At 40.4% G+C, this 25,782-nt stretch overlaps 1 protein-coding gene across 2 annotated transcripts in view; it reads left to right on the top strand.

Annotated features, from left to right (window-relative positions):
- Positions 1 to 25,782, top strand: part of SETBP1 (SET binding protein 1) — a 374,804-nt gene that overhangs the window by 323,100 nt on the left and 25,922 nt on the right. The window contains exon 5 of one of the 2 annotated variants that reach the window (XM_029221193.1): positions 23,132 to 23,302. In XM_029221193.1, coding sequence (XP_029077026.1) covers positions 23,132 to 23,302 — 171 coding nt within the window. Of the gene's footprint in view, positions 1 to 21,067; positions 21,162 to 23,131; positions 23,303 to 25,782 lie in introns of those variants that run through there. The other variant, XM_029221203.1, reaches the window with a different exon arrangement.

Below are 25,782 nucleotides of genomic sequence, written 5' to 3'. Positions count from 1 at the left end.
CAAATAATTAGTTTGAGCTCTTGCCGAGTTTCATAAGAACTGGGCTGGTTGGGGTGGGGGAGATTTCCCTTTATATATACTATTTTAGGAAAACCCATAATTGAATCTAATTTCTGCAGCTGCCATTAGAAAGCAGGATGGCAGCGGCAGCATCTGGGAGACAACAGAGGCCCACAGAGCAGGGTGGAATATGCTGCGTGCAACTGAGAAACCCCAGGCAGAGGGCAGAGCCACCTGCCCTAAAGGGACACCAAAGCCAGGGTCGAGCCAGTGAGGAAAGTGACAGGAGAATGTGCCCCCCTCCCCCACCCCCGGTCCCCACCTAGGAACGGTGGGCGAGCATCTCCCAGAGTTCCTGTAGCGGGAAACCTTCTGGATCTTTGTTCTCCCTCCGCCACGGCTTGTAAGTATTAGCCTGATGTTGTTTACTTCTTCTCCCAATCTCTCCAAGGAATATGATTCACACGTTTTCAGATTTATTTGAACAAAATGCAATAAATATGCTGCTTCAATTTTAACTGCTGGCCTGTAGCCAGGGTTTTTAATGAATCTGGCCTGTGCTACTGAAGTGTTCCAGGATCTCCAGGGCTCTGGGCACTGTGAGATTATATACACTGGTGTGCGTGCACACACACCACACACATACACACACACACACACCTCCCCACCTCCTATTCCCTGGAGGGCCAGTGACTCACAGTCAACTGCAGGTTTTTCAGAGCTGACTCTGGTTAAAATTAGCAGGAGCCTTTATTGTCCAAGGAGAGGAAGGATTCCTCCATCTCCTTTCATGGCTGCATGGAAATGCCATCTTTTCATTTCCCCGCCCCCCCCCCCACGTTGGAATTACTATACCCACCTCCAAAAGCTGCCATCATCAGCCTTTTTTTTTCTTCCTTTGTTTCCTCACAAATGTCCACTAGACCAGGCCCAGCCTATGGAGACTTCCATATAAAGACAGCTAAATATGGGGGCTTAGCGTAGAGATAAAGGATTCTCAGTTGATTTTGACCATGACTAGTCAGTGCTCCATGCTTCTGAGAGGTGGAAGAAAACAGGAGGAGAGACACCCACAACGGCAATCCTAGGCCTGGCACCCTTTCTCAGAAGGAGGAGGAGGAAAAGGAGAAATGCCAGCCTCAGACGTGGAACACACATCTCCCAGACCCAACCCTCCAGGAAATATGGCCACAGAGGGTAAAACTGAGGGATCTGCAAAATGGGCCCCCTTTGATGTTCCCAACCTCCTCTTCTGGAGGAAGATGATTGCCAGGACCCCCTGCAGTTCCAGAAACCTGAAACTCCAAAGTTTTGTGCCCACAGTGAACAACACTTAAGGCCATTGTGGGTTGGCATCTGGGAATTCCCTCAGAAGGAAGGGAGAATTGCATGGAGGGGTGATTTTAGGGCCTGGGGCTTGGTTTCCCACTGGTGGCAGAGACAAAGAAGTGGCTCCAGAGACACCATCTATAAGTATGGTGGCCAAATCCTGCCTTGTTGCTAGTAGACACTACTATCTATTTCTCTTCTTTCAAAAAACAAACCATAGTCTAATCTCTTCTGTTATTACCAGTGGCTTTTATTAATGTCAGGAGCCCTTGTTTTCTTATCCTCTTTTGAAGTTACTATCAAAAGCAAATTATAGATTGTTCTGCAGGGGTCTGACCACCCCCATTTCATCACATCCCCTAATGGGATCTTCACAATCATTATGCAAAATAAGCACAGCAACTTGGAAGTCAGGCACCTGGGCAGATAAATAACATGAAAGACCTGGCTGCCCTTAATGACTGGGGAAGAGGGACAGAGTGCAGAGGTCCAGCTTGGGATAGCTCCAACAACAACGTGCATTGTGGCTTCTGGGAGCCTTTGTTTCCTCATCAGCGGAATGATCTTTCCAACCTGGTTACTCTGTGACTCTGGCACACTTTGAGTGGTTTTCCTCGAATGTCTTTTAACTTCCTAGTATTTGACACCTCCTTCTCTGTGTTTCACTTTCTTGAAATGGAATAATAAATAGCTCATATTTCTGCCATGATTCCTCAAGTCATGAAAACCACATCCTCTTATTTATAATATTCATAGAATTGTAGAACATTTCTTATGGAGACTGGAAAAAAAAAACACCATCTTGTTTCCACTTCAAGTGGTGGTATCGGTGATGTGATTTTGTGTGAGTCTCTCCCACGCACTTTACAAGCACTGATGCAGCTCCATTCAACACATATTGGCTGATCACTTGATCTCTTGCTAGCCCTTTGCCAGGTAGACACTGTTGGAAGCATATGAGAAATATAGGACACAAGCTCTTATCTCAATTTACTAATTATCTTATTGGGAAGTCAAGATCACTGTTTATAATAATAATAATGTTAATAACAGCATGCCTGTTAGGAGGCAGGCACTGCGCTAGATACTTGATAGATATTTACTTCATTTAAGCCTCAGCAAATTCCTAAGGTTCCTAAATTCCTTTTTAGTTCTGCTTTACCCACAAGGAATCTAAGACTTAGGTCAATTCGTCTGCCCACAGCTAAACAGTGATTGAAGATGTATCTGATTGCATCCATGAGTTTGAAATGTCATATAACCAAGTGTTAAACTGAGTGAAGCAAGGTCTGCAGAGCTGTGGTGTAGGTGCAGTGCTCTCTGCAAGGTCAGAGATGTGGAAGTTCTGGGTAAGGGACGTTACCTGCTGCTTGAGTTTACCCTGAAAGGAATAAGCAGGAACTACCCCTGGGCAATGGAGAGGAGGCCCTAGTTCAGAAGTGAGAAGGAGAATATGGACTCCTGATAGAAGATGTTAAAATGAACACTGGAAGACTGTTTTGCCACCCCCAATCCTCTTTAACAACAGGCAGGCCTTTTCTGAGACCACAGCGGAGCAAGAGCTTCCACCTGCCCAAACCTTGACCCCAGTCACCCTTTATGCTGGATGTCCTTCAAGCAAATTCCTGGCTTAACAAAGGGATGCCCTCACATAACTTCAATTATTTTAAAATTGGTGCTTATAAAAACAAACACATTCCACTTATTACATAACCAAGGCTGAAAAAATAATGTTTTACTGTCAGTTTTATTAGTTGGGAAATGTAATAATTTCCAAGTTTGAGAAATACCATCAAGAAATTATTTTTAATCTTTTGTAAAGACTTACATTTGCTTCATTGACACCTCTTGGCAATTCCATTTGCTCCCTGAATCCTGGTTTCCGGCTTCCTTTCCTTTCTTAGGAAAGCTTAAGTCAAACATGGAAGTTGTTTTTTAGCTCTGAGTTCATGGAGATTGTCCACAGTTGTAGCCTCATTGCACATTCAATCCGAATTTTTTTTTCAACAGGTTCCGCAACTTCTTAATCCTATATTAAGCTATTATCTGCTTATACCCAGGGTTAACTAGACAAAATTAAGAAATAAGTTGTTTGCTGACAAAAGTTCTTTTCCTAAACCTTTTCCTAAAGAAAACCTCTCACTCCTTCTCTTTTTGGAGTCCAGACACTAAAGTATCAATCTGTGTTTCTCATAACCATGGGGAAGGAAGGCTGTTTAAAGGAAAGCACCTGACAGAGAGACCTGGGTTCAAATTCCTGCTACCATTAATTCTGTGAGACCCTGAATGTATTTCTTAACATTTCTAAGCCTCGTTTTCCTCATATATAAAATATAGTTAATATTATCTATTTCATTGGGTTGTGGGGACTTTTAGATTAAAAGTGACACATGTAATTGTTTGATCTTCAACCAAAAACAGTTTGTCCAGGAGTAACCAAAAGGACCTCATTAAAAAGTGGCACACCCTCCCGAGTCACTTTCACCATGAGGCACCCACAAGTGAGCAGGACACATGATAGAAACACCCAGATGAGCCTAGACCTGACTGGGTTTCCCAGGCCTTTCAGGTCCAGTAACTTGCATTTTATTTGGTTTATCTAATAGAAATGATATCTCTGTTGTCTCCTCAAAAATAGAAGTGCTTTTGGCTCTCAGATCTTCCTTATGATGGCCAGGTGACTTTCCTCCTGTTTAAGATTACCAGAGACTCTTTTGTCTACTCGAGATGCAGAATCAGAAGGAATCAGAGACCATAAAGAAACGCAGGACAAAAAGAAGTGTCATGCCCAAAGTCATAGAGCTAAAGATAAGTAAGCCTGGGAATTGCCATCTCCTGAGCCTCTTTGGCCCTCCCCACACCCTGCAGCTTTCCTTCGTGACCATAAACCGTGCGGTAAACACACGAAGTCACCCTGAACGGAGACGCTGCTGTCCAGCAGGATTCTAAATGAATCACTGGGCCAGTGTGCAAAATATTCCGACAACCTGAGTGCAGTGTGGCTCGTTATCTACAGCATATTCATCCATAAATGTGAGGTGTTTCTGTGTTGGACTCATCCCAGTGTTCACTAGTCCTGTTTCTTAGTGGTCAGAGATTCAATATGTGTGATTTGCCTTTAGTTAGGGTGAGAGTCATCACTGCCCTTTCTCACTTTTTATGCTGACTCTTGACCATCTTTTGCTGTGCTGCAATAGCATTTTTACCAAGATCTGCCAAAATTCCTTCTTCATTATAGATACTCAATAGATGTTGGTTAAACAAATGGACAAATGAGCATATACATGAATATTCCCAGCACATATCAATCCAGTGGTATTTATGACCTGCTGGACTGACTTTGGTTTACAAATTAAACAAGACATGAAATTTGAATTTAGTAAAAAGAATTTATTTTGGGCCTGTATGTCAACTAATAACCATCTGGACTATTTTTAGCAAGTTGTTAGGATGTCAGGATTTAAAGCTGTAATATACCTGCTTTTTTCGGAAAGTGGTCACATGCCATCCCCTGGCCATCTCTGTTCTGGTTAAGCTAGTTGCATAGTTTCTATCTGCATAGCCGTCCTCTGACTATAATCAAATACCAGCCCATGAAGACAGGAAGAAAAAGTGAAAACCTCAGTGCAGAGGTATACAAATCCTTACTTGAAGAACACGTACATTAGATGGGGATTTACCTTCTTGAAAACATATAACTTTCTAAAAGCCCTCACCTCCAGCCTCCTCTGGGCAGTGAGCTGTCCAAATGAACAAAGCAAGAGTTGATTTACAAAAGTATTATTTGAACAAGGCTTTGGGTGTCTTCAGTGCAAGACCCATAACTCATTCATCAGTGTTTCCCCTCTAACTTTTGAAGGGAACTTCCAATGTACAAGTTGCCCAATAAAGGTTGAAGAAGGGAAAAGGAAACAAAGGGAGGGCAAGTAGGAATTGTGAACAGTAGGGCACGCTGGTTAAGCATCCGGGATCAAAGGGTATATGTCTACCCTTAGCACAGAAACCTTATTTTTTGTTGGCTCCCTTCTCAGAAACCTACTGGGAGCAGCTTTTGTCCCCTCTAATCACAATTGTACCCACAGAGAGCAAATCATCTCTCCTCCATGGCTGGGTGTCTGTGTGTCTACATGGAAATCCTTCATGACTCCCCATTACCCACAATGAAATCCAAACTCCCAGCATCATTCCCAGCCTGACCCAGGGCGCCATCTTCTGCTACACTTCACCCACCCACCTTAGAAACTATATTGTAGCCTCACAGGAATTCTTGCCTTTTGCCAAACATACCATTCTATTTTATGCTTCATGCCTTTGCACCTGCTGCCCTTTCTTCCCCTCATCCCCTTTCAGACAATGCTTCCAAATTGTTAAAGACCCAAGTGAAATGTCACCTCCTCAGTGAAGTTCTTCCCTACCTAGGAGGGAAGTCACTCATTCCCTTGAGTAGTCATGGCTCTTATGACTGATCCTGTTGTCTTTATCACAGAATATTGAAAACTAGTAAATACTAATCTATTAGTAAATACTAATATGTCTTTACCTCCAGCACTTTGATGATTGAGATTTATCTTTGTATCCTCACATGTAAGCCTAGGAGATATGTACTATTATTAATTCCACTATTGATGAGAAAACAGAAATACAGAGAAGTTAAATAAGTTGCCCAGGTCCAGACAACCAGTAACTTATAACTCTCTGATTTGAACACAGGGAATGAGGGCTCAGAACAAACCCTTCCAACTACCTTGAAATGCCATTTTTGTTTAAAATAATCATGCTGGTTACCTTGTTACCTTTACTATGGCATCGATATTAATATAAATTCTTATTCTTAATCAGCTAGGTCAATTATTTGTGTTTGTATATGAGTTATATAGATAATAAGTTCCATTATCCATCAAATTCCTGCTACCTAGAATATATGCTAGTTGTTAAAATCTCCCCAGTAAATCTCTGGCGTGCCCCACGTGCAATGGAAGGTAATATGGGTAGTCTTTTCAGCTCAGGGGAGATTGTTATTTTTATTTAAATTTCTTGTTCCTGCATCTTGTTTCTTCAGCTAAATATTTGACTACCCCAAGACTGGACTCGTTCTTTTATTTTAAGGGTACCCCAAAGGACCTGGAGCAGCTGTGTTCATGATAGGCACTGAAACTTTTACTGAATAAATTAATGCAAGAACAAAACTGCTTCCTTGTTGCCATCCACCAACAACTTATTGAGAATGTGGCATCAAGTTGAATATCTAAGAGTTGACAAACTTTCTTGCTGGGGTCCCAGGTTTCAGAGAGTTGGTAGTTAGTTTGGATGGCAAAGATGGAGTGATTACTTGACCAGAAATCTCTCCTCCAATTCTCCAACCCTTTCTTCAGTCAAGCATCTGGTGGCCTCCATCCTAATCACCTTTTGTAAATATCCAGCGTTTCCTCTTCTCATTCCTGACTGGCTCATTCTGGGCACATTCTCTGTGCCAGCCATTGTGCTAGGACGTGGGGACAGAAACATTCTGTATAAGAGAATCAGAATCCAAATGTATTAGCCAGTAATTAAGAAATACACTACCTACAAGGAAAGGAGTTTTGAGGTGGTAGATGAGCTGTAACTTTGGAGCCAGAAGACCCTTGGTTTAATTCCCAGCTCTGTCACTTAACTAGGTATTTGACCTTGTTCAAGTTATCTAACCTCTCAAAGCTTCAGTTTTCTTATTTTAAAAAGTATTTAATAAACCATCTACCTGAGAGGGCGATCATGCAGATTAAGTCTTTCCACTTAACCCATCCCTCCTTTTTAAATAAAGACAAAATAATTTTATGGATGTTTTTGATATTTAGCATCTCATCCTCACCTCCGTGATTCCATGACCCTGGATAATTTGAAACTGCTTCTCCTGAAATGCTTATTCCTTTTTTTTTTTTTTTTTTTGGAAAAAAGCATTGTGCCTCCAAACTTTAGAACTCCCACTTCTTGGCCTTTGAAATGAAATCTAGAATGTAGAGGTCCTTCTTGTATATCTTTATCTTAAGACTAGGCCCTGAGTAACTGGATTGACATCTTGCGACTCTGAATCAAATTCAATAGTCTCAATAAAAAAAAAAAAAAAAAAATTTAATAGTCTCTTCCCAGTTCCAGACTCTGCCAGTGACTATTTCCCTCTCTGATCTCAAGCCCCACCAAGGGCTCTTCATTCCCATTGTCCACTTTTGGAAACTTCCCCTCACTCTTCTCTGGATGACTGCAAGTCTTCCTCAGATGAACTAACTTTTAAAATACTCTCCTTTTATCTTAAATCATATAATGGCATATTGTACATTATCTCTATTTATGCACCATGCAATGTTAGAACCAACACAGGCATTATTCAAACATAACTTATTTGGGGCTACTTTGGGGTCTGGCAACAGTGACATTTCCTTAGAGGATGGTTGAAAAAAAATGCACTGCATCCTATTTCTTGAATAGAGGCTTGCATAATCAACCAAGTAGAAAGAAATGTTGAGATGCATTTAACCTCATTAGTTTCAAAAGGACTGACTCCAATCCATTAGAGTTGAGATACATTAGTGAAACTCAACTATTTCCAAATCTCATTTACATAATGGATGAGATGTGAAATGAGCCCAATGCAAGGGGAGCCGCCCAGAGGCACTAAAGTTTATCATAATATGTAAGAGTTCTTTTAGATCATTGCATTAAATTTCCACTAACAATATATCAAATTAATTGTATTACTGTACTAGCTCAAAGTCTACTGAGTGGAGAGTACCAGTGAGGAAGGCAGCCAGGGTTTCAAGGACTGTGGATGGGGAAGGATGCTCAGAGGGATATGATGACTGTTACTTTACCTTTCTTCTGCCCCTTTAAGAAATTCTAGGCACCTCTGTAATCTGATGGTGGACTTTGGCTTTATTAGTGAGGTAAGCAAGGATGAGTAAATCAACTGTATCAAACAAGCCTCAGGACATCTAGAAATTGATCATTCTGCCAAAATAAGCACTCTGTGTTTATTAGCTGGGAGTTCATCACTATCACTTCTCCTCATCCAATTCCTAAGAGATTTCAAAGCCATCATCATGGTATTAGCTCGTCTGACTGAACTAGTAGAGATAAAGATTAGGAGATCTATCTAAAGATGGGTCTGAGTTTCTGTGATTTTTTTTTCTCTTCTGTTGCAAAAAAGAGAGCTTTTCTAGCACACATTCTGTGTCTATATGTGTATGCCTACACACAGTCACAATGTGTTTGCATTTTACAGGATGATTTCAAATAGTGGAACAAAGTAGGTGGTTTGAAGAAAGCCATATTCATGAAGCCCTTAAAACAATGCAACTTTCCCACATATAAAGCAATGACTACTTAACAAAGGGGCTGTATGCTGAATTGGCTTCTCTAGCTGACACAGTGTGTCCATACAGTGGGGGATCTTACACTGAGAATAATTAGATTCCGTAACCACATTTATAAACCTAACATCCATACGTGGCCAGACTCCTACAGATATGTTCTTAAGGGATGAGTACATATTGGACTGATCTTTCACAAACCAGTAACTATGCATTTATCTATTTACACATATATTTATAGACACACAAGCATTTAAGCTCCTGATATCAAGCTCTTTTCTCAATGTGGCTTCTAAATAAGCAGTAATCAAAATGCAAATAAGGTGACCCAGTTAGCACCAAGATCTGTATTACCATGCAGATGTGCACTGCAAGTCTGTGTTCTAAAGGTAAAAAGGAAGATACTACAAAAGATGCTTATATTAACAGCTACTGAGGCCTTCACATTAGGGAGAGTCTAGGGAAGAATCCTCCAGAGCCAGTGGTCTTATAGCTTGGATCACAACTGCCATTTTTGGCTTGGTCTGTTTTAAAACTGCCCTGTGAGTATAGAATAACCAGCATGCAAGAAGGCTGCTTCTGTGAAGTCTCAGAATGTAATCCTTTTAGCAGAAAGCCAACATGCTGGCCTGAGACAGTCCAAGAATATGGCTGGGCTCAGAGTCATACCCCTGTCACCCTCTTTGTGTGACACTGGGCAAAGCAAGATACATCCGTTTCTGGGGCTCAATTGCCCAGGAAGGACTGGACTACTTCCCTTCCAACTCTAAACTGCCTTGATTTTACTTTGCTGAAGCTCCTTTGTGCTCATCTGTTGAAACCTATAACATGCTTTATGTGCATCAGTTGCAAATTCCTAACCTACCTGATCACCAAGGATGTCACAAGAGCATACTTGATGCAGTGTGCTATTAAATTGGTTTTAATTACATGTATGCATCCTTTCTTCCCTTGTTAGTATCTTTTGAAAATCCATTTGTTATATTTTTCAGTGAAACAGGTACCACTCTATTGTCTCTGTTTTTTAAGCATGGGAGCAGTTACATCAGCATTCTGTTTGGTTCTATCTATCTGCTCTTAATCCTTCTGGTGTGTGTGTGTGTGTCTGTGTGTCTGTGTGTGTGTGTGTGTGTGTGTGTGTGTGTGCAGGAATTGACTTAGGCAGGCCAGGGTACTAACCTGAGCTTAAAAGTATCTTTGAACCTTAAGCTGTGTACAAAATGTGTTGTGTGTGTGTGTGTCTGTATGTCTGTGTGTACATGTGTACGCTTTTTTCCTAAGAAGAGGTTCTCATGTCTAAGATGCAGAAAGATTAAAAACCTCTAACCTGAGATGTCTCCTCTTTGCAGTTTTGATGTTCGCTTTATTTCCATTCTGGGTGATATCACTGGGCACATCTAGAAAATACCTTTCATCTGGTGTGACTTTTTCACTGTAGGATTAGGAGAGACTGACTTCTACATCATTAGAATTTACTGTATAAGGGATTCTTTAATAAAAAATCCCTTTGAAGTTCCAGTAGACAAAATGTTCTCTCCTCAGCCCATTTCTTCACTTCTAAATTAAGAGAAGCAAGAACTAATCAGATTGTTCAGCAGTTTCTCTGAATCTAGACAACTTAGAATAGTAAAGCTAGAATAGATTCTGACCAAGAGGAAACTGAAGCACAGTGAGATTCCAAGTCCTGTTCAAGTTCATCCAGTCAGTGTGGAGCAGAGCCTGAAATAACTCAACTCTCAGAACTCTAGTCTCTTAACTTTCATATTAACAAATTATTTGTCTCTGGTACAATTTATTGACTATAAGTATTCATTGTATAGTTTCTTTGTGTCCGCATTATGCTAGGAAGATATGAGAAAATATTATAAAATCTCTACATCCTAAAGAATTTAAATCTTGTAGGAGACATACACGACTTGAACATATGAAATAATTTTAAAATGAAACAATTAGTACAAAGACACTGTAGTGCTAAGTAATAATAGTTAAAACAATTGACTTCTTACTCTCTAGGCACCGTAATAAGTGTTTTTGTATGTGTTAGTTTTTCTATTACTGCTATAACAAATTTCTACAAACTTAATAGCTTCACCAACACAAATTTATTATATTACAGTATTGGAGGTCAGAAGTCCAAAATGAGTCTCACTGAGCTAAAATCAAAGTATCAACTTCCTTTCTGAAAACTATAGGAAAGAATCTATTTCCTTGTCTTTTCCAGCTTCTTGAAGCCATTTGCATTCCTTAACTCATGTCCCTCCTCCTCCATCTTCAAAGCCAGCAGCCTAGCCGCTCTCTTACCCTACTTCCATCACCACATCTCTTTCTCTGACTCTTCTTTTCTACCTCCTTCTTTCACTTCAGTGGACACTTTTGATTACATTTTGACCATCTCGTAATCAAGGATACTTTCTAGATGTTAAGGTCAGCTGATTGACAATATTAATTCTGTCTGCATCCTTAATTCTCTCTTGCTATGATACATAACACATTCACAGGTTCTAGGAATTAGAAAGGGGGACATTATTTTCTGTCTACCACAATATATAAACTCCTTTAATCCTCAGTAACCTCGTTTAACAGATGAGGAAACTGAGCATAGAGAGCTGACATGAATTGCCCCAAATCACACAGCTAGTAATGCAGGTAGTCTTACTCCAGAGAATGTGTTCTTCACCTGTACTCTATACTGTACTGAAAAAGGAGTTTTAGATTAGAGGACCAAGTGTGCATGGGTGGCTTCCCCAGAAGGTTTGGGCCTAGAAGAATAAATGTGTATTCCATTTGTCCATTCATCCATCCAACACTTTTGAGTATGTAATATCTATCAAGCTAAGTGCTGGGAAATCAAAAGAAAGTTAGACGTGGTTCCTGACTTCTAGAATTTTGCAGTTGCCTACAAAAATTGTCAGAGAAATGAACAAATAATTACACAATAGGAAATAAGTCCTATTGCAGAAGTCTGTCCAAGATGATAAGACATGTTTGTGGAAGGGAGAAGCTAAATCTACCTGACAACGAGATGTGGGTTTAATTTTTCCCAATTGCCTTTCCAAACATATCTTTCAGTGTTTGTTTTTTACAACTCAGCCCAAGCACTCTTGTCTCAGTTGCACAAAGAAGGCTTGTTATTTCTGCTTTTGCTCTTGTCTTTTCCCAGCCCTGGCAGGCTCTCCCTCTACTTCTAGTTATTGAATTCTACTCATCGTTCAAGACTGGGGTTTTTGTACCTGTAACTGTCATCCTGAGTGGACAGGTTAGCCCCTTTCAGAGAAGGTTCATGATCCCTGTACTTAATGGTACCTGGTACTTACAGGCTCTTAATGAATGTTGAATTAATATACGCATGAGCACAAAACCACCTCAGATCCCACTGAGATCTCATTTTCCTCCTAATTTGTGGAGGACTCATTTGGCTTCCTGTCTCATTTGGTTTATCAGTTTTGTAAGTGTTTTTGTCTTATCCCACTCTCCACTTCTAAACCTTCTCTACAAAGACAGAGATCACATCTTCTGAGTTGTGCTGTGCAGCACTCAAATATCTGTTGGTTTTAAAATGATTGACTCCAGGCTAACTGAATAGCATCCTACTTACAAGTGACCTTGCCTGAATTTCATCTCTCAAGGTCCCAAAATGAAGTAAAACTCATTTGACACAAAACACATGTTGATAAGACCACCACCTGCAATTGGGCAAGTAGTTCACTTTCTGTAGGAACCTGGCTCAAGGGGAGAAATGCACTGAAATCCAGTGCATGCTCCTCTCTCCAAACCATGAGCAGTGGGGGTGCATGTGCACACAGGAAGCCATAACTTAATCTAAATTTTACAGTGGTGCCCTCCCTTTGCTAAGAGCTGGGTCCTTGGGAATCTCCACCTACGTGGGATGGCTTTTACAAATTCACCCAAAGATTCTGTATCAGTAGCAAAGCCTCTGTTTTTTGATGATTAAAAAGGTACTTTAGGATCTTCCAGTATCCTTATAAAAAGTAACAGCTATCTTTATGCTATGCAGAGATTATTAGAATGCACTTCGTAGAAAACTTAGGGACTTCACTGCTTAGACCAGTGTCACGTCCCTGGTATGGTAGATGTTCAATAAATATTTGTTCAATTAATGAATAAAGTGATGCAACAAAAAATAACACTTTTATTGACTTTGGCACAGAAAAATATTGTTTTCCAAATCCCAAGGTTATCTATTTCCTTTTTCTCAATTTTATTTTATTTATTTTTTTATACAACAGGTTCTTATTAGCTATCTATTTTATACGTATTACTATATATATATGTCAATCCCAATCTCCCACTTCATCCCACCAGCACCCCCACTCCCGCTTCCCCCCCCTTGGTGTCCATACATTTGTTCTCTACATCTGTGTCTCTATTACAGCTTTGCAAGCTGGTTGATCTGTACCATTTTTCTAGATTCCACATATATGCGTTAATAAACGATATTTGTTTTTCTCTTTCTGACTTACTTCACTTTGTATGACAGTCCCTAGGACCATCCATGTCTCTACAAATGACATAATTTCATTCCTTTTTATGGCTGAGTACTATTCCATTGTATATATGTACCACATCTTTATCCATTCATCTGTTGATGGACACTTAGGTTGCTTCCATGACCTGGCTATTGTAAATAGTGCTGCAATGAACATTGGGGTGCATGTGTCTTTTTGAATTATGGTTTTCTCTGGGTATATGCCCAGTAGTGGGATTGCTGGGTCATATGGTAATTCTGTTTTTAGTTTTTTAAGAAACCTCCATACTATTCTCCATAGTGGCTGTACCAATTTACATCTGCACCTAAAGTGCAAGAGGGTTCCCTTTTCTCCACACCCTCTCCAGCATTTGTTGTTTGTAGATTTTCTGATGATGCCCATTCTAACCGGTGTGAGGTGATACCTCATTGTAGTTTTGATTTGCATTTCTCTAATAATTAGTGGTGTTGAGTAGCTTTTCATGTGCCTCTTGGCACATGGTATGTCTTCTCTGGAGAAATGTCTACTTAGGTCTTATGACCATTTTTTGATTGGGTTGTTTGTTTTTTTGATATTGAGCTACATGAGTTGTTTATATATTTTGGAGGTTAATCCTTTATCCATTTATTTGTTTGTAAATATGTTCTCGCATTCTGAGGGTTGCTTTTTCATCTTGTTTATAGTTTCCTTTTCTGTGTAAAAGCTTTTAAGTTTCACTAGGTCCCATTTGTTTATTTCTGTTTTTATTTCCATTACTCTAGGAGGTGGGTCAAAAAAGATCTTACTGTGATTTATGTCAAAGAGTGTTCTCCCTATGTTTTCCTCTGAGAGTTTTATAGTGTCCAGGCTTGCATTTAGATCTTTAATCCATTTTGAGTTTATTTTTGTGTATGGTGTTAGGGAGCGTTCTAATTTAATTCTTTCATATGTAGCTGTCCAGTTTTCCCAGCACCACTTATTGAAGAGACTGTCTTTGCTCCATTGTATATCCTTGCCTGCTTTGTCATAGATTAGTTGACCATAGGTGCGTGGGTTTATCTCTGGGCTTTCTATCCCATTTCATTGATCTATATTTCTGTTTTTGTGCCAGTACCATATTGTCTTGATTACTGTAGCTTTGTAGTATAGTCTGAAGTCAGGGAGTCTGATTCCTCCAGCTCCATTTTTTTCCCATCAAGATTGTTTTGGCTATTCGGTGTCTTTCATGTATCCATACAGATTTTAAGATTTTTTTGTTCTAGTTCTGTAAAAAATGCCATTGGTAATTTGATAGGGATTGCATTGAATCTGTAGATTGCTTTGGGTCCTATAGTCATTTTCACAATATTGATTCTTCTCATCCAAGAACATCGTATATCTATACATCTGTTTGTGTCATCTTTGATTTCTTTCATCAGTGTCTTATAGTTTTCTGAGTACAGGTCTTTTACCTCCTTACGTAGGTTTATTCCTAGGCATTTTATTCTTTTTGTTGCAATGGTGAATGGGATTTTTTCCTTAATTTCTCTTTCTGATCATTCATTGTTAGTGTATAGAAATGCAAGAGATTTCTGTGCATTAATTCTGTATCCTGAAACTTTACCAAATTCATTGATTAGCTCTAATAGTTTTCTGGTGGCATCTTTAGGATTCTCTATGTATAGTATCATGTCATCTGCAAATGGTGACAGTTTTACTTCTTCTTTTCCAATTCATATTCCTTTTATTTCTTTTTCTTCTCCGAATGCCGTGGCTAGGACTTCCAAGACTATGTTGAATAAGAGTGGTGAGAGTGGACATCCTTGTCTTGTTCCTGATCTTAGATAAAATGCTTTCAGTTTTTCACCATTAAGAATGATGTTTGCTGTGGGTTTGTCGTATATGGCCTTTATTATGTTAAGGTAGATTCCCTCTATGCCCACTTTCTGGAGAGTTTTTATCATAAATGGGTGTTGAATTTTGTCAAAAGCTTTTTCTGCATCTATTGCAATGATCATATGGTTTTTATTCTTCAATTTGTTAATATGGTGTATCACATTGATGAATTTGCATATAATGAAGAATCCTTGCATCCCTGGGATAAATCCCACTTGATCATGGTGTATGATCCTTTTAATGTGATGTTGGATTCTGTTTGCTAGTATTTTGTTGAGGATTTTTGCATGTATATTCATCAGTAATATTGGTCTGTAATTTTCTCTTTTTGTAGTATCTTTGTCTGGTTTTGGTATCAGGGTGGTGGTGGCCTCATAGAATGAGTTTGGGAGTGTTCCTTCCTCTGCAATTTTTTGGAAGAGTTTGAGAAGGATGGGTGTCAGCTCTTCTCTAAATATTTGATAGAATTCACCTGTGCAGCCATCTGGTCCCAGACTTTTGTTTGTTGGAAAATATTTAATCACAGTTTCAACTTCATTACTTGTGATTTGTCTGTTCATGTTTTCTATTTCTTCCTGGTTCAGTCTTGGAAAGTTATACCTTTCTAAGAATTTGCCCATTTCTTCCAGGTTGTTCATTTTATTGGCATAGAGTTGCTTGTAGTAGTCTCTTAGGATGCTTTGTATTTCTGCGGTGTCCGTTGTAACTTCTCCTTTTTCATTTCCAATTTTGTTGATTTGAGTCCTCTCCCTGTTTTTCTTGATGAGTCTGGCTAAAGGTTTATCAATTTTGTTTATCTTCTCAAAGAACCAGCTTTTAGTTTTATTGATCTTTGCTATTGTTTTCTTGTTTCTATTTCATTTATTTCTGCTCTGATCTTTATGATTTCTTTCCTTCTACTAATTTTGGGCTTTGTTTGTTCTTCTTTCTCTAATTACTTTAAGTGTAAAGTTAGGTTGTTTATATGAGAGTTTTCTCATTTCTTGAGGTAGGATTGTATTGCTATATACTTTCCTCTTAGAACTGCTTTTGCTGCATCCCATAGGTTTTGGATCATCGTGTTTTCATTGTCGTTTGTCTCTAGGTATTTTTTGATTTCCTCTTTGATTTCTTCAGTGACTACTTGGTTATTTAGTAGCATATTGTTTAGCCTCCATGTGTTTGTGTTTTTTACATTTTTTCCCTGTAATTTATTTCTAATCTCATAGCAGTGTGGTCAGAAAAGATGCTTGATATTATTTCAATTTTCTTAGATGTACTGAGGCTTGATTTGTGACCCAAGATGTGATCTACACTGGAGAATATTCCATATGCACTTGAAAAGAAAGTGTAATCTGCTGTTTTCATATGGAATGTCCTATAAATATCAATTAAATCTATCTGGTCTGCTGTGTCATTTAAAGCTTGTGTTTCCTTATTAATTTTCTGTCTGGATGATCTGTCTATTGGTGTAAGTGAGGTGTTAAAGTCCCCCACTATTATTGTGTTACTGTCAATTTCCTCTTTTGTAGCTGTTAGCACTCGCCTTATGTATTGAGGTGCTCCTCTGTTGGGTGCATATATATTTATAATTGTTATATGTTTTTCTTGGATTGATCCCTTGATCATTATGTATTGTCCTTCATTGTCCCTTGTAACATTCTTTACTTTAAAGTCTATTTTATCTGAAATGAGTATTGCTACTCCAGCTTTCTTTTGATTTCCATTCGCATGGAATATCTTTCTCTATCCCCTCACTTTCACTCTGTATGTGTCCCTAGGTCTGAAGTGGGTCTCTTGTAGACAGCATATATATGGGTCTTGTTTTTGTATTCATTCAGCTAGCCTGTGTTTTTTGGTTGGAGCATTTAATCCATTCACATTTAAGGTAATTATCGATGTGTATGTTCCTATTACCATTTTCTTAATTGTTTTGGGTCTGTTTTTGTAGGTCATTTTCTTTTCTTGTGTTTCCCACTTAGAGAAGTTCCTTTAGCATTTGTTGTAGAGCTGGTTTGGTGGTGCTTAATTATCTTAGCTTTTGCTTGTCTGTAAAGCTTTTGATTTCTCCATCAAATCTGAATGAGATCCTTGCTGGATAGAGTAATCCTGGTTGTAGGTTCTTCCCTTTCATCACTTTAAATATATCATGCCCCTCCCTTCTGGCTTGTAGAGTTTCTGCTGAGAAATCAGCTTTTCACCTTATGGGAGTTCCCATGTATGTTATTTGCCATTTTTCCCTTGTTGTTTTTAATAATTTTTCTTTGTCTTTAATTTTTGTCTGTTTGATTACTATGTTTCTTGGCATGTTTCTCCTTGGGTTTATCCTGCCTGGGACTCTCTGTGCTTCCTGGACTTGGGTGGCTATTTCCTTTCCCATGTTAGGGAAGTTTTCAACTACAATCTCTTCAGATATTTTCTTGGGTCCTTTCTCTCTCTCTTCTCCTTCTGGGACTCCTATAATGTGAATGTTGTTGCCTTTAATGTTGTCCCAGAGGTCTCTTAGGCTGTCTTCATTTCTTTTCATTCCTTTTTCTTTATTCTGTTCCACAGCTGTGAATTCCACCATTCTGTCTTCCAGCTCACTTATCTGTTCTTCTGCCTCAGTTATTCTGCTGTTCCTTCCCTCTAGTCTATTTTTCATTTCAGTTATTTTATTGTTCATCTCTGTTTTTTCTTTAATTCTTCCAGGTGTTTGTTCTTTAATTCTTCTAGGTCTTTATTAAACATTTCTTGCATCTTCTCGATCTTTGCCTCCGTTCTTTTTCCAAGGTCCTGGATCATCTTCACTATCATTATTCTCAATTCTTTTTCTGGAAGGTTGCCTATCTCCACTTCATTTAGTTGTTTTTCTGGGGTTTTATCTTGTTCCTTCATCTGGTACATAGTCCTCTGCCTTTCATTTTATCTATCTTTCTGTGAATGTGGTTTTCATTCCACAGGCTGCAGGATTGTAGTTCTTCTTGCTTCTGCTGTCTGCCCTCTGACAAGTGTATCTATTTCTTGATTCACTTTATTCTGTAACGTAGATCCCCTTATTTCCATGGGTGAAGTTCATTTGCAAACAAGAAAAAATAGCAATGGGAGCATTCGAACAGACAACCAATATATGAGAAAAGGAATTATAATCAAGTTTTCAGTGTGAGTTTCCTCTTGTGAAAAATATATTATCTACTGGTTTGCCCAAAAGTCAATGTGTCATGGGACAGAAAAGAATATTGAATTGAGTCAAGAGGCATGGATTTCAGCACCGCTTCCTTCGCACTTGTGATATGTGAGCTTGAGCACATCACCTGGTCCTCTGTGCCTTGGTTTTCTTATTTGTGAATTTGGAGTTTCATCATCTGCCTCTTGTCATCCACAGGGATACTGCAAGGGGCAAATAGCATAATGCATGTCATTGCTCTTTGCAAGGTTAAAAGCCACCGAGTGCTCAACAAAACATGCCTCTCAGTCCATGCCAAGCACTGAATTCTACAGTGAAAGGGCCAGGAAGGTGACAGAAGGAACTAACCACCCCACTGGTGTCGGCCTCTGTCACTATGCCATCCTATGTTTTGTCTCCAAGAAACATCCGCATTTGCAATCTTAGAATTAAAATGTTAATTAAACCTATATTAATTGCATAGTATTTTCCAGATATACTGCTTTCTGTAGTAGATGTTACAAAATGAATTACGTATGATCCCTGGATGATGATTTTATCAGCCCCTTTATTTTAAAGAAACTATGAGATGAGGACTCAGTCAGGAGTTAGGATCTATTTCTTACCACTTCTTATCAGCTGTGTGATTTTAGATGAGTTGTCTGACCTCCTTGAACCTCCATTTTCTCATCTAGAAGAAAGGAGTAAATAATAACTGTCCCACAAAGGTTTGTTTGTTTGTTTGTTTCCCCATAGAGAAAATGAAATAAGTATATAACTAATTTTACAAACCTAGAGCAACATACAAATTACTCTATGGTGAGGCTGGTTTTTATTATCCAAGGTCACAGAGCTCATTAAAGAGATCCTGGGAAAGTCAGCCACCGTAGACCCTGCTTTTCTTCCATGACCCCTGTAACCTTGAGCAACCTGGGGAAGAGGTAATTGAACAAAAACTACTACTTCGGAAGAAACAGAATCAAAATATCGAAACTATTGACTCAATATTGACTCACCCTTAAGGCAGTAAACAGTGCTTCGGTCTCTGACCTTTCCACATCCTGGGGCAGTCAATAACCTGGCCGCTAGATGCAGCGCCTGCCGCTGATTCTGATTTGGGAGTACTTTAACCTTGAACTGAGCTCCAAGTAACCAAGGCAACAGGAAGTCAGCTTCTGCGTCAAAGGAGTTGGAATCCATAAATCAAGTCCCTAATGCAAACACGGTGTGCAGGTAGAGGTTCAAGAGGATAAGTGGTCTGTGAGAAATTACCTTTGAAAATGAGTGACTGTCCCTCGATAGGCTACTGCACAGTTTCAAAGAGTTTTTTAAAATTTATCAGTAGAGGTCTACAGGTTATAGTAGAATGTTTTCATATAAGTTTAACTTTTTTTATTTCCTTTTGGCTTCTCTGTCTTAATTATAAACAGATGTTGGATCCACAAAGTTATTAGCATTGTTATTTCCTCCTTTAAAAATGTACTGGCCTCCAGATATGCAAGCCTCAATACAATTTGTCCTGTGTTGGGGTTTGGTGATCCTCTGAACACATCTACCAAGTGTGCTCTCCATGCAGACTGCTGTCCGAATTTGACATAGTGATCCTTTCCCAGATCAAAGCCAACCTTGCTTTTCCTCATGCCCCAGTGTAAAGAGCAGTGCCACATCTCAGTGGTCCAGTCAGTACAGTGCTGAATCTGGGCTTCTTTATGATTGATCTCCAGCCTCAAAAATCTTCCTCCCGTGGAGAGAGCAGCCAGGCCCATTCTGGGAAGGAACTTGCCAAATATCCCACCACTCTACCACCGCCGAGCATTTGTGAGAACTTGTTTCTGAACTGTTTCATGCTCCTCTGGTCCTTTGGGTACCTCAGCATGGAGCATCAGCTGCCACCTGGAATGAAGAGAAACAAAGACTTCCAGTGGCCAGCCTGCCCAATGCTCTCTCCCAACAAGTCACCCATTCCAGTCTCCTGAGACCTCTGCTCTCAGACAGAGTTTATGCATTACAAGTACGTTATATTAGCCTTTGTTTAACGGTTATCTAATATTCTTGCCTACATATACTACTTCTGGGATTGTTTCCCTAATCCTTTCAAAACTTAAAAATGTCTGAGCAAACATCAGGATTTTTTTTTTCAATTTGTTTTCAAATTCATTGGACGGCAACTGGCAAAAAGTACTATAATCTAGAAAATCCTAAATTATCTAGGGTTTTCAAGATAGCTAAAGAGTGACAATCTGAATTATAGAGTGTTTTAAGTGTCATCTTATTACTTTTAACTTATTCTGTACCATAAACACTTGAGTAGCAAGGTACACCTGATAGAGGTGTGATCAGATCTGCTTTAAGGGAATGATGTGGATTGTGAACATTTGCATGAAAAGGGGTACGACTAAAATGGCTTGAAATCACTGTGTTTCCAAGTGAGAGTTAAATATCTGCCTGCTAATCCTGTTTATGGCTCATTCCCTGCACATATAATAATGTGAGCAAAGAACTCCCTGTCCCACCTGTGTCCACAGGTACAAAGAGGACAGACAGATCAGGGAGTTTTTCCAAAGGAGCTGTTATCCAATAGAACTCTGGCAGCTTAGAGTCCCGGAGGTGTGCTGTGCAAAGGACGACTGCATCCATTTGACAGGAACAGGACCAGGGTGGCGCGGAGTACCACGGTGGGGAATTCTTATCAGACTCAGGCCTGCTGTCCCATTGCAGATTTGTTAGCAGCCCACTATTCTAGCACATCAGTCAGTCTACCCAGATGACCATACTGTGATAGACTTCTAGATTCTTTCCAAACTATGTTTATTTTGTTAATGGAAAAAGAGTTTAATATATGTTTGTGGTTTAAAAAATATTAACAATAAAGAAGGCTAAGGAGCAAAAGTAAAAACTCCCTCACTAATCTTCCCTGTGCTCTCCTTCCTCAGAATAACCATGGTTAACTATTTGGATGTATCTCCTTGCAGAAGATTCTGTTTGCATTTTACATATACTACATGTGTATACCTTGCGTATTCCTGGCACACCTGCATATTTTACAAGCGGGCATCATCCGGGGATCATGTACGTGTTTGCTGCACCTCCTGATTTCTTGATGGTTGTGCCTTGCGGTCTCTCTGTCATAGAATTTGATGTTTGTCCACTCCCATAGTCAAACGCTATGAAATATGAAATCAAAAAAGAAAAATTGTATTTTTATTTACAACACGTCAAGTGGAGGTTTCAGAGATCGGGATGGAGAGTAGGAGGAAGGTAGTAGACAGTAAATGAAAAGTGTCAGCATTTCTTCCTTAGGTGGTTACAGGTGCCTTTTCCAGGTGTGATATAGGCCCTCTGTGTCCTCAGTGTGAAGCATGCTGTTGGTAGACCAGGTCATGGGCAGAAGTTGGAAGATGGTAAGGTAGACCAAGATGATCCCTGAGTTTAGCGTCTGGCTGCTTGAAAACTTCGAGCTCTGACATTAAGAGCTGTATGAGCTTAGTCAGTTATCTCTTAACATCTCAGAAATATGTTGTCCTCATCTATAAAAGTAAGAAAAGAGTAACCTCCACACTACATGCTTCACAGGGCTGCCATTAGGCCAAAGTGAGCAGATCTCACTGGAAGTGAGCTGTTACTATAGGAGGGACCAGTGTCACTCAAGTTGGTTAAGATGGGAAAAAAGGTCAGGAACTACCATGATACGGCCTGTTCATGTTATTGCTATCAGTGGCATGTAGCCAACAAATAAAGAAATTCTGAGTAGATGACCATTTGACATGGATTCAGACACCTGCAGCTTCTGAACTTACGTCTGGATGAGTTGGAGAGGGACTTTTTTTGCAGCTAGTGATGTAGAAGGTGTCCAGAAATCCTTTGTCATGTCAGGGAAGAAAACTGAGCCTTTGTTGGCTGGTTTCCGTTTGGCCTGAGGAGCAGGTTATAATAGTGATAGCAGTATAATAGGAATAATCATAATAGGAAACAATTATATAGCATGAACTATGTGCCAGACACTGTTCTAGGCCCTTTATTTTGATTGATCATGGATGCCCCCAACCACCCCTATGAGGTAATGCAGTTCCATCCCATCTGCACAGTTAAGGAAGCTTGAAGCTTGGAGAGGTTAAGTAACTTGCTCGTGATCACACAGTTGAAAAGTAAGAGGGCCGGGATTTGAGCCCAGCAAACAAGGCTCCAGAACAGTTCTTATAATGTGTTATGTAGTAAGTTTCGAGGCCCTTTCAGAGGCACCTCATAAGAGTCTACCCAGGCTTTTCAGCATCAAAAAATTGTGACTATTATGACCAGACACTCAAAGGCCCCCAGGTTCAGCTCTTACTTGGCCCAGTCACTGTTGTGACACACCAGTCCCTACAGGGCATCTCCGGCCTCCAGAAGGCCGGCCTCTTGTCTGAATCATCTTCATTCCTCACCCATGACTTAGCAGACGCCCTTCCCAGCACCGGGAATGCCTTTCCTTCGACCTTGCTGCTCTAGCATGAACTCTGGGAAGGCTTTCCTTACTTCTTCCCACACGAATCCCTGCCTCCTGAGAACTCCCCAGGCACTTGTAATGAATAACACACAGGCCTGCCCATACTTGTTGCCCAGTTTTTCCTTTTCATTCAGTCTTGTCTTCCTAGCTGGATGAGATGAGAAGCCTCACTAGGGTGGGGTCAACTTCTCCCCTCCATGCTCTGCACACCAAAACCTCTGTAAAGACAGGCTTCTTGATCCATGGAAGGTAAAGCATGCATGATGGCTTACACTGCTTCATTAGGCCTGTGCCCCGACCCCCACTTTCAGGCAGGCCACCTGGAATGTTGTCACCACTAACCTCAGCCACAAAACCAAAACCAGTCATGCTGCTAATTTGTTTTGTTTTGTTTCCTTTAAACATTCTAAAATGTCATTCTTGCACCAGAAGGAGGTCAGATCATTTGATGATTTCTTCAGGTCACTTCCTATTTCTTTAAAGTAACTGCAGGCTTTGGGGTTATTTTTTTTAGGGATTCCAAGTCCCCACTTAAAAGTGGACCAAACAGCAGCACATAGTAAGAACGAGGGCTCAGCGTCCACTATGATGACCAGGAAGAAGCCAGCTGCAGTGGACAGTGTTGCAATCCCACCAGCCCCAGTGTTATCTCTCCTTGCTGCATCTGCAGCAACATCAGATGCAGGTGAGCACTTCACATGCTTTGGGTTCACCCCAGGGAAGGTGGGCATGGAGAAGGCCCTCCAGGAATGTGCTGCTGCTAAGTACAGGTAAGAGTTCTCTCTTCAGCCAACCTCCTGCAGACACTGAGCATGTGAGCTGTTTCAGCATTGGAGTTTTCAAGTGGGAGAAGGTCTAAGAAAGGAAGGAGATCATCTCAGAACCTAGAGGCAAAGGTCAGTGAGTAGTAGTAACAGTATTAATTACTCTTTATCAAGGCTTAGTAACTTCTAGTCTCTGCATATAGGACCTTATATATCTCATGTAACTCATAAAATAACTGTGAAATAAATACATGTGTCTCCATTCCAGAGAAGGAAGCTAATGGGAAGGAAACTTGCCCCAGGAACCTGTGGACACTCAGAATTCCAACTCAGGTCCAAGACCCATGCTCTCAACCACTGCATTTCACTACGTCCTGTGCTCACCATGGTTGAGAGATGGTAATCAGAGTTTCCCTGAGGACTTGATTCATTCTAGCTCATGATATCATGAATTCCTCAATAGTCACCAGACTCCTCACTGGCAGTTTATAAAGTACAAGCGCCTCACTCAGACATCCCATATGCTCTGCCTTCCGCTACTCCCCACATCACCTCCCAGCAGTCCTGCGCACCAACCCCAGTTTGCCGCGCTCATCCCTACTGCCAGGAAGGAAGGCCTTGTACTTGGCTTAACACCTTTCTTTAGGACAGCCTTACTCGGTTCCTATTCACATCCCACAGATCTTCAAGGCCCAGGGAGTCACACCTCCTCTGAATGCCTGTTGCATCCAGTGTCTCTGCCATGCATTTACCACCCACTTGTAGACTACATGAGAAATGCTTCTATTTAACTTCTTCTCTCTCATGACAGAATTGTTTGTACATCAGAGATAGAATCCATGATTTAGATTCTTGCTATCTTCATGGCACACAGAGTGATGGCACATTCCATAAAATGTGTTGAATTGATGCACTGGTAAATGTTAAGCATATTGCAGTATTTACAAATGCCTATTATGATTAGAAGCCCAAGAAGACACTCATTATTGATATTCACCTAAACTCATCTTCTAATTCAGCAGTTTGCTTTAAGCAGAGAACTCAGCTACATACCTACCTCCTTCATGGAGACCATTGGTAATTAGAAAATGAGCCCAACTGAAATAACAGAAAGAACTATTTGGAATGACACTTCCCAAACTGAGTTTCACAAAATATTGGTAAGTGTTTTGGGATAAATGTTTTCATAGTTAGGTGAGTGTGAGGAATGCTACACTGCATCTGCTTCCTTTCTGCAGGGTTTTTCTGAGCTTTTAATTGACCAATGTGCATTGTGAGGTTCCAGGAGGGTGAGACACAGAATTTCATGGTCTTACCTGACCACAAAACACATTTTTTTGGGAATAGCTCTTAAAATCTCTTGGAAGTGGTATTCTTCCCAGGCACTTGGGAAATCTTGCTCTGAAGAAACGGGATCATCTCTCAAATATGATCAAGAATATTAACATCTTTCACATGCTAGGTGTGAAATGAAAAGTTTTTTATGGAAATGCCAGGTAAACAATGAGAACAAGGAGAGGTCCTAGGAGGAGAGTCACAGAGGAAAAGGGAAGAAGCTGCCCCTGAGACTTGCAGCACCTTTATGGGAGGGCACCTGTGGAGGGAGTCCAAGAAGTGGGCACTGCTGCCATGCCTGGAACTCTGGGAATTCATCACTTGTCTGGAGCAAAAGATTTGGGCCAAGGTCTGCATACCCACCCAGATAATTGCTTGCTCGACCCTGTCGGTTAAGCTCTGGAGGCCTCCCTTAGCCTCCCTTTATGGATTTAAAAGTTAGCCTGCATGTTTCCGCCTTTGCTTGCCAAGCACAGATATTTCCCAGAGGCAAAAAACAGGTGATCCCCTATTTTCCTTCCCTGAACTCTTTCCATGCTGTGTGAGAGAACACATTCTTGGGATCCCAAGCTTCTACGGGCTTGCCTCCTCTATTTGCGTTCAATAATTTACAAATATGCCAAATGGGCGTAGAAACAGGTGGGTATTAAACTTTTAAACCTGCCTCTCTGGTAATCAGAGCTGAGCCAAAGCTCTCCTGTTTCAGGATGTAGGAATGGGCTGTTTATTTTTGGCAATGCTCAAATGAGACCCTCATGAGAGTTTCACAGATTTGGTCCATTTCCGGGTCTTAGGCTGCAGAGCAGAACTTTTGTGGGAAAACAGGCTAAAGATCTACTCCAGGTGCTGAAGGCCAGACCTTCCTGAGATTCCACTCCCCACAGACAAACGTCTTCCCACAAACCTAAGAGAGTTAGGGTCGAACAGCCTGGGCTCATGCCCAATACCCTGTTTCACACGTGAAGAAATTGATGCTTCTGAGATTCAGAGATTTGCCTGAGGTCATGCAGTTGGATTGGAACCCAAATTTCTTGATTTACTGCCTGATTTCCAGTGGAATCTCATT

This window comes from Monodon monoceros, unplaced genomic scaffold (assembly GCF_005190385.1).
Source record: "Monodon monoceros isolate NGI ecotype Baffin Bay Population unplaced genomic scaffold, NGI_Narwhal_1 Super_Scaffold_1, whole genome shotgun sequence".
Lineage (NCBI taxonomy): Eukaryota > Metazoa > Chordata > Mammalia > Artiodactyla > Monodontidae > Monodon > Monodon monoceros.
Note: the sequence above shows the minus strand (reverse complement) of the source record. Positions and strands in the feature narration are given on the sequence as shown.